Raw genomic sequence first — 12,578 nt, forward strand, 5'->3', positions numbered from 1 at the left:
CTGTTCTCCGTCTCCCCCTTTTAGACTGTGAGCCCACTGTTGGGTAGGGACCGTCTCTGTGTGTTGCCAGTTTGTACTTCCCAAGCGCTTAGTACGGTGCTCTGCACATAGTAAGCGCTCAATAAATACGATTGATTGATTGATTGATTGATCGATTGAATCCGTTACCCTGGCAAGCCGGAAGTAGCAGTGCTTTTCCGAGCGCTTTGGATAAATCCTCGGAGGAATGATCCATAAGGGTTGCTTACCGCGGGAAAAGCCGGGGGCGTTAGATTGGACATCCTGGAGCGGCCAAGTAAAGTTGGGGATTCGTTCATTCGTTTAATCATATTTAGTCATTCATTCAATCGTATTTGTCATCATCAACAACCATCATCAATCGTATTTATTGAGCGCTTACTGTGTGCAGAGCACTGTACTGAGCGCTTGGGAAGTCCAAGTTGGCAACCTTTAAGTTGCCAACTTAAACCTTTTCTCTCTTTTTTCTCTTTTCTCTTTGCAAACCTTTTCTCTTTAAAGACGGTCCCTACCCAACAGTGGGCTCACAGTCTAGAAGGCTTACTTATTGAGCTTACTTATCTCTATGTGTTGCCAGTTTGTACTTCCCAAGCACTTAGTACAGTGCTCTGCACATAGTAAGCGCTCAATAAATACGATTGATTGATTATCGAGCGCTTACTGTGCGCAGAGTGCTTGGGAGGTACAGGTCGGCAACATAGAGCTGGTCCCGACCCAGCAACGGGCCCGCAGCCTAGAAATCTTAGATCATTCATTCAGTCGTATTTATTGAGCGCTTACTGTGTGCAGAGCACTGTACTGAGCGCTTGTATGGTAAGATGGTACGGCCTTGAGCAGCCAGGCAGTTCCTCCGAGCATCCTGTTGCCATTTTCTGCGTTCGAAAACTAGAATCAGTTTAGTCAGTGGTGTTCGCTGAGCACTTACTGTGTGCCAACTTGTACTTCCCAAGTGCTTAGTACAGTGCTCTGCACACAGTAAGCGCTCAGTAAATACGATTGAATGAATGAATGCAGAGAACTGTTCTAAAGCGCTTGGGAATGTACAGTGCTGTGGAGTGGATAGACTCGATCCCTGCCCGGAAGGCGAATAATAATATAATAATAATAATAATAATAATATCATAATGATGGCGTTTGTTAAGCCCTTACTACGTGCAAAGCACTGTTCTGAGCGCTGATACGGTCTACTGGGTAAGTCAGACGTTAAAATAGAGGAAGGTCAGGGGACGTAGTAGAATATAAGAATATTTACTTTCAAAGCCAACAATGTCAGTCTTGCAAATATCGCTGAAGCAGGATGCCGGCGAGTGAATCGATCGGTCCTATTTATTGAGCGCCTTCTGTGCGGAGCGCAGAACTCGACATTTGGGAGAATCTGAGAGAGATGATCTACCTCGGGATGATTGAAGAGTACCAGTAACCTTCAGGAAGGCAATGGAGAACATTTACCGGGCAGTGTGTTCGGAAAGTTCCTCTGCCAAAATCGTCTTTCTCAGCCGCCGATGTCGGTTCAGACATGCAGGTTGTTTTAGATGTTGAGTTATGTAATGGTATTAGGCGCCTACTATGTGCGGAGCGCTGTTCTAAGCGCTGGGGAGGTTACAAGGTGATCAGGTGGTCCCGCGGGGGGCTCACGGTCTTCATCCCCATTTGACAGATGAGGGAACTGAGGCCCGGAGAAGGGAAGTGACTTGCCCAACGTCGCCCAGCCGACAGTTGGCAGAGGCGGGATTCGAACCCATGACCTCGGACTCCAAAGCCCGGGCTCTTTCCACTGAGCCACGCTGCTTCTCCGAAAGTAGTGGAAGTAATAATCTAGATGAAAGTAATAATCTAGGACAGGGCTCAGGTGGTTCCTACCCTGTTCCGTTCTCTGGGCCTCAGTTCCCTCATCTGTCAAATGGGGATTAAGACTGTGATCCCCCTGTGGGACAACCTGATCACCTTGTATCCTCCCCAGCGCTTTGAACCGTGCTTTGCACATAGTAAGCGCTCAATAAATGCCATTATTATTATTATTGTTATTATTCAGAAGGGAAACCGGGGGACTTCTCCCAAAAGGGAGCAACGTGTAATCCAATGTTTAATACTAACAAAAGGCCTTTTTCCACCCGGTGAAGAGTTCCAGAAGACGCTCGGCAAATTCACAAGCCCACGGTGGTTATTAGAGGGGAAATTTACGCATTAGGAAAGTATATCTCCCCTCGCGAAGGTGGCTGTCGAGAAGGACATCCGTAATAATAACAATAATGGGATTTGTTAAGCATTTACGCTGGCTCGGGCATCGTTCTTTCGTGAAGGTGGCTTTCAAAAAGGACATCCGTAATAATAACAATAACGGGGTTTGTTAAGCATTTACTCTGGGTCAGGCATTGTTCTAAGCGTCGGGGGAGATACAAGCTAAACAGGTTGGACACAGTCCCTGTCCCACGTGGGGCTCCCAGTCTTAATCCCCATTGTACAGATGAGGTAACTGAGGCACGGAAAAGTGAAGCGGCTTGCTCTAGATCACCCAGAAGACACGTGGCCGAGCTGGAATTGGAACCCAGGTCCTTAGGACCCCCAGGCCCCTGCTTTATCCACTAAGCCATGCTGCTTCCCTACATTCTTCCTCCGTGCATCTTTAGGAGGTAATAATAACAATAATAATAATAATAATAATGGCATTTGTTAAGCGCTTACTATGTGCAAAGCACTGTTCTAAGCTCTGAGGAGGTTACAAGGCGATCAGGTGGTCCCGCGGGGGGCTCACAGTCTTCATCCCCGTTTTCCAGATGAAGTAACTGAGGCACGGAGAAGCGACTTGCCCAAATGGGCGGAGCCGGAATTCGAACCCATGACCCCTGACTCCAAAGCCCGGGCTCTTTCCACTGAGCCACGCTGCTTCGCTACCGTAGTGGTAATTATGGTACTGGTGAAGAGCTTTCTGTGTGCCGAGCACCATTTTTAGTGCCAGGGGCTGCGAGTTAGTTAGGTTGGACCCAATCGCTGCCCCACAAAGGGCTCACAGTTGAAGTAGGAGGGAGTAGGATTTAATCCCCGTTTTACAGATGGAAAAACTGAGGCACAGAGATGGGAAGTGGCCTTCCTCCTGTCTGACACACTCCCTCTTGAAATCTACCAGATCCCGGCTCTTCCCCGTTTCCAGAAACCTTCTGAAATCTCACCTCAGCCGGGAGACTTTCCCCAATTATTTGTTCTCCCAGATAATCCTCCCATTTATCACAGTCCCTTTGCAGCCCCTCAGCACTTATTCACTCGATTTCTAGTAATAATATTAATAATAACGATGGCATTTATTAAGCGCTTACTAGGTGCCAAGCACAGCCCTTTTGTGGTTATCGATTCCCGCTTTTCTCCTAACTGTAAATTATGTGGGGCCTGTTTTCTGCTAGATTGTGATCTCTCTGAAGGCAGGGTCATAATAATAATGATGATGATGGTATTTGTTAAGCGCTTACTATGTGCAAAGCACTGTTCTGAGCGCTAGGGAGGTCACAAGGTGATCAGGTTGTCCCACGGGGGCTCACAGTTTTAATCCCCTTTTTACAGATGAGGGAACTGAGGCCCAGAGAAGTGAAGTGACCTGCCCAAAGTCACACAGCTGACAAGTGGTGGAGCCGGGATTTGAACCCATGACCTCGGACTCCAAAGCCCGGGCTCTTTTCCACTGAGCCACGCTGCTTCTCTTTTTGTTCTTTTTGTTCATGTCTTTTTGTTCTTTTCTAAGCACTTAATACAGTTCTCTGCATTCACTAGAAGCTATCAATAGATTGATATCAACAGATAGATATCAATAGCTATCAATATAACCAGCTACCAATATCTAGTTTAGCATTTAAGCAGCGTGGCTCAGTGGAAAGAGCCCGGGCTTTGGAGTCCGAGGTCACGGGTTCAAATCCCGGCTCCGCCAATTGTCAGCTGGGTGACTTTGGGTAAGTCACGCCACTTCTCTGGGCCTCAGTGACCTCATCGGGAAAATGGGAATGAAGACTGTGAGCCCCCCGTGGGACAACCTGATGGCCTTGTAACCTCCCCGGCGCTTAGAACAGTGCTCTGCACATAGTAAGCGCTTAATAAATGCTATCATTATTATTATTATTTTATTATCCTGCAAAATGGGAATTAAGACTGTGAGGCCCATGTGGGACAGGGACCGTATCCAACCTAATTAGCTTGTATCTACCCTGGCGTTCTGTAAGCACTTAACAAATACATGCAGCTCACATCCAAGTAGGAGAAAGAACAGGTGTTGAATCTCCATTTTGCAGATGAGGCAACTGAGGTTCAGAGAAGTTCAGTGACTTGCCCAAGATTGCACAGTTTATTCATTCATTCATTCGTATTTATTGAGCGCTTACCGTGTGCACTGGACTTGGGAAGACAAGTCGGCAACATATGGAGACGGTCCCTACCGGACGGCGGGCTCACAGTCTAGAAGGGGCAGACGGACAACGAAACGAAACATGTGGACGGGTGTCAAGTCATCACAGTAAATAGAAATAAAGCTAGATGCTCATCATTAACAACAGAAGTAGAATAGAAAATATGTCCAAGTAAAATAGAGTAATAAATCGGTACCAACATATATACGGGTGCTGTGGGGAGGAGGAGGAGAGGAAAAAAGGGGGCTCAGTCTGGGAAGGCCTCCGTTGGTCTGCCGCAGTTGATACGTGGCTGGACGGGGATTAGAACCCAGGACCTTTGACTCCTAAGCCCGGGCTATTTCCACTAGGCCCCACTGCATCTCACAAGATGGAGGAGTCGCCCGACTTCCGCCAATGCCACTTTCAGTCCTCCCTGCCCCTTCTATCTCTCTCTCACCTTCTCACCAGATAATAAAAATAATAATAATATTAATAATGATATTTGTTAAGCACTTACTATGTGCCGAGCAAGATACACGGTAATCAGGTTGTCCCTCGTGGGGCTCACGGCCGTAGCAGCGCGGCTCAGTGGAAAGAGCCCGGGCTTCGGAGTCAGAGGCCGCGGGTTCAAATCCCGGCTCCGCCAACTGTCGGCTGTGTGACTTGGGGCAAGTCACTTCACTTCTCTGGGCCTCAGTGACCTCATCGGGAAAATGGAGATTAGAACTGTGGGCCCGCCGTGGGACAACCCGATCAGCTCGTAACCTCCCCAGTGCTTAGAACAGTGCTTGGCACATAGTAAGCGCTTAACAAATACCGTCATTATTATTATTATTATTTATAGATGAGGTAACTGAGGCCCATCTTCCCCTCCACCACCCAAAACAGCTACTCATTGTCGTCGTACGTTGCTGCCCTCATTCCACCTTCACATTTCTGGGTGAATTGGATGCCTTTCTCTCTTTCCTGCCCTCCCCTCTATTGAAACTTGGGATTTCAGCATCCGTCCTGCGGAGAAAACGCTTGCCCGGGAGTCATTCAGTCAGACAGTCGTATTTACCGAGCACTTACCGTGTGCAGAGCACTGAACTAAGTGCTTGGGAGAGTCCAGCGCTTAGAACAGTGCTTCGCACATAGTAAGCGCTTAACAAATGCCATCATTATTAATAATAGTAATGGTAATGATTGCATTTGTTAAGCGCTTACTATAGAACAGTGCTTTGCACATAGTAAACGCTTAACAAATGCCATCATTATTAATAATAGTAATGATAATGATGGCATTTGTTAAGCGCTTACTATAGAACAGTGCTTTGCACATAGTAAACACTTAGCAAATGCCATCATTATTAATAGTAATAATAATAATGATGGTATTTGTTAAGCGCTTACTATAGTACAGTGCTTTGCACATAGTAAATGCTTAATAAATGCCATGATTATTAATAATAATAATGATTATGGCATTTGTTAAGTGCTTACTATGTGCTAAGCACTGGGGTAGATCCAAGGTAACCAGGTTGTCCCACGTGGGGCGCACAGTCTCAGTCCCCATTTTCCAGATGGGGTAACTGAGGCCCAGAGAAGTGAAGTGACTTGCCCAAAGTCACCCAGCTGACAAGCGGCGGAGCCGGGATTAGAACCCATGACCTCCCAAGTCTGGGCTCTTTCCACTGAGCCACGCTGCTTCTCTGTCGTTATTACAATGCAATAACATAACAGACACATTCCCGGAGGACCTAGGTTCTGTTCCGGGCTCTCCCACTTGTCGTGTGTCCTTGTGTAAGTCACTTAAGTTGTCTGCGCCTCAGTTTCCCCTTCTTAAATTCCTGTTCTCCCTCCTATTTAGACTGTGAGACCCATATTGAGACCTGATTAACTTGATATACCAGCACATAGTAACCACTTAATAAATATATTATCATCATTATTATTATTATGTGTTTTCTGTTTGCTTCAGGGCAGTGTCCCCACCTTCTTCTTTCTTTCACCACTTTACCCAGCTTACTCCTCCTCCAAATTTACCTTCTAACTGTACTTTGCTCTTAATTCCCTTGTCTCCGAACCATTTCTTAGGCCCTTCCCCCTGCAAGAAACCCCTTCCCCCTTCAGAACCACCAGATGCTATTCCTCTTCACTTTCAAAAGCCTCCTCCTGTGTTTTCCAACTAATCCTCACCTCCCCGTATCGCGGCTTTCCCCCAATCACCTGTAGCACGTTGGTGTAGAGTAGCTTGTTCCGTCACTTTGTGCCTTTTCTCCTGCAAGTAGAATTTGCTCTTCCTCTTGCTTCCAGTCTACTTAGGCAATTTACACCCACCTGTCTTCTCTATCAGATTGTAAACTTCTTGAGGGCAGGTATAGTAGTTTGCTCCGTCACTTTGTGCCGTTTCTCCTACCAGTAGAATTTGCTCTTCCTCTTGCTCCCGCTCTACGTAGGCAATTTACACCCACCTGTCTTCTCTATCAGATTGTAAACTTCTTGAGGGCAGGTATAGTAGTTCGCCCTGTCACTTTGTGCCTTTTCTCCTGCCAGTAGAATCTGCTCTTCCTCCCGCTCTACATAAGCCATTTATACCCACCTGTCTTCTCTGTCAGACTGTAAACTTCTTGAGGGCAGGTATAGTAGTTTGCTCCATCACTTTGTGCCTTTTCTCCTACCAGTAGAATTTGCTCTTCCTCTTGCTTCCAGTCTACATAAGCAATTTACACCCACCTGTCTTCTCTATTAGATTGTAAACTTCTTGAGGGCAGGAATAGTAGTTTGCTCGTCACTTTGTGCCTTTTCTTCTACCAGTAGAATCTGCTCTTCCTCTTGCTCCCGCTCTACGTAGGCAATTTACACCCACATGTCTTCCCTATCAGATTGTAAACTTCTTGAGGGCAGGTATAGTAGTTTGCTCCATCACTTTGTGCCCTTTCTCCTGCCAGTAGAATCTCCTCTTCCTCTTGCTTCCACTCTGCGTAGGCCATTTATACCCACCTGTCTTCTCTATCAGATTGTAAACTTCTTGAGGGCAGGTATAGTAGTTTGCTCCATCACTTTGTGCCTTTTCGCCTACCAGTAGAATTTGCTCTTCCTCTTGCTTCCAGTCTATGTAAGCAATTTACACCCACCTGTCTTCTCTATCAGATTGTAAACTTCTTGAGGGCAGGTATAGTAGTTTGCTCCATCACTTTGTGCCCTTTCTCCTGCCAGTAGAATCTGCTCTTCCTCTTGCTCCCACTCTACGTAGGCCATTTACACCCACCTGTCTTCCCTGTCAGATTGTAAACTTCTTGAGGGCAGGTATAGTAGTTTGCTCCGTCACTTTGTGCCGTTTCTCCTACCAGTAGAATTTGCTCTTCCTCTTGCTCCTGCTCTACGTAGGCAATTTACACCCACCTGTCTTCTCTATCAGATTGTAAACTTCTTGAGGGCAGGTATAGTAGTTCGCCCTGTCACTTTGTGCCTTTTCTCCTGCCAGTAGAATCTGCTCTTCCTCCCGCTCTACATAAGCCATTTATACCCACCTGTCTTCTCTGTCAGATTGTAAACTTCTTGAGGGCAGGTATAGTAGTATGCTCCATCACTTTGTGCCTTTTCTCCTACCAGTAGAATTTGCTCTTCCTCTTGCTTCCAGTCTACATAAGCAATTTACACCCACCTGTCTTCTCTATTAGATTGTAAACTTCTTGAGGGCAGGAATAGTAGTTTGCTCGTCACTTTGTGCCTTTTCTTCTACCAGTAGAATCTGCTCTTCCTCTTGCTCCCGCTCTACGTAGGCAATTTACACCCACATGTCTTCCCTATCAGATTGTAAACTTCTTGAGGGCAGGTATAGTAGTTTGCTCCATCACTTTGTGCCCTTTCTCCTGCCAGTAGAATCTCATCTTCCTCTTGCTTCCACTCTGCGTAGGCCATTTATACCCACCTGTCTTCTCTATCAGATTGTAAACTTCTTGAGGGAAGGTATAGTAGTTTGCTCCGTCACTTTGTGCCTTTTCGCCTACCAGTAGAATTTGCTCTTCCTCTTGCTTCCAGTCTATGTAAGCAATTTACACCCACCTGTCTTCTCTATCAGATTGTAAACTTCTTGAGGGCAGGCATAGTAGTTTGCTCCATCACTTTGTGCCCTTTCTCCTGCCAGTAGAATCTGCTCTTCCTCTTGCTCCCACTCTACGTAGGCCATTTACACCCACCTGTCTTCCCTGTCAGATTGTAAACTACTTGAGGGCAGGTATAGTAGTTTGCTCCTCACTTCGAGCCCTTTCTCCTACTAGTAGAATCTGCTCTTCCTCTTGCTCCCGCTCTACATAGGCAATTTACACCCACCTTTCTTCTCTATCAGACTGTAAACTTCTTGAGGGCAGGTATAGTAGTTTGCTCGTCACTTTGTGCCCTTTCTCCTACTAGTAGAATCTGCTCTTCCTCTTGCTCCCGCTCTACATAGGCCATTTACAGCCACCTGTCTTCTCTATCAGATTGTAAACTTCTTGAGGGCAGGTATAGTAGTTTGCTCCGTCACTTTGTGCCTTTTCTCCTGCCAGTAGAATCTGCTCTTCCTCTTGCTCCCACTCTACGTAGGCCATTTATACCCACCTGTCTTCTCTATCAGATTGTAAACTTCTTGAGGGCAGATATAGTAGTTTGCTCCGTCACTTTGTGCCCTTTCTTCTGCCAGTAGAATCTGCTCTTCCTCTTGCTCCCGCTCTACGTAGGCCATTTATACCCACCTGTCTTCTCTATCAGATTGTAAACTTCTTGAGGGCAGGTATAGTAGTTTGCTGCGTTGCTTTGTGCCTTTTCTCCTGCCAGTAGAATCTGCTCTTCCTCTTGCTCCCGCTCTACGTAGGCCATTTACACCCACCTGTCTTCTCTGTCCGATTGTAAACTTCTTGAGGGCGGGAACCGTATGATTTTACTCTTCATCCGTCCCCCTCCTCGCTCCCATTGTCAGTAAACGTGAGTGAGTGAGTGTAAGGAATAAGGGGGGGCGTGCCTGATCCTGTTGCCATTTTTTAGACCCGGTCTCCCTCTGCGAGATGGGCTGGGAGATGCTCGGAATAGAGGGGAACGGCGGGATTTCTTCCTTCTGTGGCCAACGGGGAGGGAGGAGGGAGCTGAAGGCAAAACTGGATCGGAGAGAGGACTGTCACCTCCGTTCTGGGTGGAGTCCAAAGCTGGGCCCACCTACTCCGGCCTAAACTAACCAACCCGTCAGAGCGTCCTCCGGAAAATACTAAAAGGTTTCTCTTGCTCAGGTGTACGCCTGGGGCGACAACGACCACGGGCAACAAGGCAACGGGACAACGACGGTCAACAGGAAGCCCACCCTGGTGCAAGGCTTGGAAGGCCAGAAGATCACCCGTGTGGCCTGTGGCTCGTCCCACAGCGTGGCGTGGACGACCGTGGACGTGGCAGCTCCGTCCGCCCATGAGCCGGTTCTCTTCCAAACGGCCAGGGACCCTTTGGGTGCTTCCTATTTAGGTATGCAATCTGGGTCTCAAGCTAGGGTGCTTAGTACGTAGCCTCTCTGCTAATAATAATGATAACGTTGGTATCTGTTAAGCGCTTACTATGTGCCAAGCACTGTTCTAAGCGCCGGGGAGGTTACAAGGCGATCAGGTTGTCCTACGGTGAGCTCATGGTCTTCATCCCCATTTTATAGATGAGGTAACTGAGGCCCGGAGAAGTGAAGTGACTTGCCCAAAGTCACACAGCTGACAGTTGGCAGAGGCGGGATACGAACCCATGACCTCGGACTCCAAAGCCCGAGCTCTTTCCACTGAGCCACTGAAATAATAATAATGTTGGTATTTGTTAAGCGCTTACTATGTGCCAAGCACTGTTCTAAGCGCTGGGGAAGTTACAAGGCGATCTGGTTGTCCCACGGGGGGCTCACGGTCTTCATCCCCGTTTTACTGATGAGGTAACTGAGGCACGGAGAAGTGAAGTGACTTGCCCAGCTGACAGTTGGCAGAGACGGGATTTGAACCCATGACCTCTGACTCCAAAGCCCACGCTCTTTCCACTGAGCCACTGAAATAATAATAATGACGACATTTATTAAGCGCTTACTACGTGCAGAGCACTGTTCTAAGTGCTGGGGAGGTTACAAGGCGATCAGGTGGTCCCACGGGGGGCTCACAGTCTTCATCCCTGTTTTACTGCTGAGGTAACTGAGGCCCGGAGAAGGGAAGTGACTTGCCCAGACAATGGGCAGAGCCGGGATTTGAACCCATGACCTCGGACTCCAAAGCCCGGGCTCTTTCCACTGAGCCACGCTGCTTCTCTAAGGCTTCAGCGTCAAAGGCCAGCGAGGAGCAGAAACCCGCATGACAACTGAGTGACTTGCTCCCGGAAGGAGGATTCATTCGAGTCGGGACGGGTGGTTCGTTAGGATTGAAAATACAAATGCCGCCTCGCAGTAAACCGTGCGGAGCCTTTCCGTCCTCCTGTAGGCTCGGCGATTCTTGTCGTCGTTACCAAAGCGAGCATTTGCAGACATCGCCATAAAATCCCGTGACCATTAGGGAAGCGGCGTGGCTCAGCGGAAAGAGCCCGGGCTTGGGGGGTCAAAGAGGTCCTGGGTTCTAATCCCGGCTCCGCCACTTGTCGGCAAGTCACTTCTCTGGGCCTCCGTTACCCCATCTGGGAAATGGGGATTAGGATTGTGAGCCCCACAGGGGACACCTTGTATCCCCCCAGCGCTTAGAACAGTGCTGTGCACATAGTAAGCGCTTAATAAATACCATTATTAGTATTATTATTAGCATTCACCGATCCTTAAGTATAGTAAAAAAATGGCCATGCCGTCAATAGTTTTGGGAGTGGATGTTCATGTTGGTGACTGTGGTAACGTGCACGTTAAGTCGTACTAAAGTCTGAACATTTGAGGACTAAGGAAACCCTGCCTGGTTCATTTGGTATAAACATCGCAAGCATCTTTGGTGGAAAAACCCCTGTGAGAGGGTCTTTACGGCTTTTATGGTGCGGGGCCGATCCCGAATTCGGGATTCCCTCCCGGCGTGACGGAGATCCGTTTATCTAGGAAGCAGCGTAATCTGGAACCGGATCCGGAGAGGTCGAGCTCCCTCCCCCAGAAACAGAGCTGAAGGGATGACGGTTGTCGTTTCTTTATCAGGTGTTTCGTCCGATGTGGATCCTTCTGCCGTCAGTAACAAAATCAGCGGCATAGGCAGCTCGAAGCCCAATCGCCCTTCTCTGGCCAAGATTCTTTTGTCGTTAGATGGAAACCTTGCTAAACAACAGGCCTTATCTCACGTCCTCACTGCCTTGCAAATCATGTACGCCAGGTAAGTTTGCCAAATTCTTTTTAACGCTCTTCTGCTTGGCCTAAGTGTCGGTAAAGAACGTAATAAGCGCCTAGTGAATACGGTGACTGCTTTCCGGGAAGTCACTGGGAGCCCTCTTTTCTGAAAATGACTCATTCATTCATTCAGTCGTATTTATTGAGCGCTTACTGTGTGCAGAGCACGGTGCTAAGCGCTTGGGAAGTACAAGTTGGCATGAAAAAAATCAAGTAGAGGAAGCAGTAAATAAAAAGCAAATATTTAGTCATTAAGTTTCTGAGAAGCAGTCTGATTGAGTGGAATGAGCCCGGACTTGGGAGCCAGAAGACCCGGGTTCTAATCCCCAAACTGTCACTTGTCTCCTGTGTGTGACCTTAGGCAAGACACTTAGCTTCTCTGTGCCTCAGTTTCCTCGTATGTAAAATGGGGGTTAAATATCTGTTCTCCCTCCCAATTGGACGTTGAGCCCCAGGTGGGACAGGGACTCCGTCTGACCTGATTATCTCATATCTGACCCCAAAATTTAGTAAAGCGCTTGGCCCGTCGTAAGTACTTAGCAAATACCACAGTTGTCGTTATTGTTATTATTCAGTTGACTTTTGAGTTCAGCGGTTAAGGCGTACTGTGACGGATTGCTCACGGTATTTTCCTCCTAATGCTGTACTCGGGGGTATTTATTTTATTTGTACATATTTATTCTATTTATTTTATTTTGTTAATATGTTTTGTTTTGTTCTCCGACTCCCCCTTCTAGACTGTGAGCCCGCTGTTGGGTAGGGACCGTCTCTATATGTTACCAAGCGCTTAGTACAGTGCTCTGCACACAGTAAGCGCTCAATAAATACGATTGGATGAATGAATGAATGCTACACGGCTTTCACAGCCACGAGAACACACT

At 47.5% G+C, this 12,578-nt stretch overlaps 1 protein-coding gene across 1 annotated transcript in view; it reads left to right on the top strand.

The window, feature by feature from the left end:
- The window catches only part of HERC2 (HECT and RLD domain containing E3 ubiquitin protein ligase 2), a 319,306-nt gene that overhangs the window by 255,230 nt on the left and 51,498 nt on the right, over positions 1-12,578 (top strand). The window contains exons 64-65 of the mRNA XM_038760185.1: positions 9,629-9,854; positions 11,512-11,683. Of these exons, the coding sequence (XP_038616113.1) occupies positions 9,629-9,854; positions 11,512-11,683 (398 nt within the window). The remainder of the gene's footprint in view (positions 1-9,628; positions 9,855-11,511; positions 11,684-12,578) is intronic.

The sequence above is a fragment of the Tachyglossus aculeatus genome, chromosome 18 (assembly GCF_015852505.1).
Source record: "Tachyglossus aculeatus isolate mTacAcu1 chromosome 18, mTacAcu1.pri, whole genome shotgun sequence".
In the NCBI taxonomy this organism is placed as follows: domain Eukaryota; kingdom Metazoa; phylum Chordata; class Mammalia; order Monotremata; family Tachyglossidae; genus Tachyglossus; species Tachyglossus aculeatus.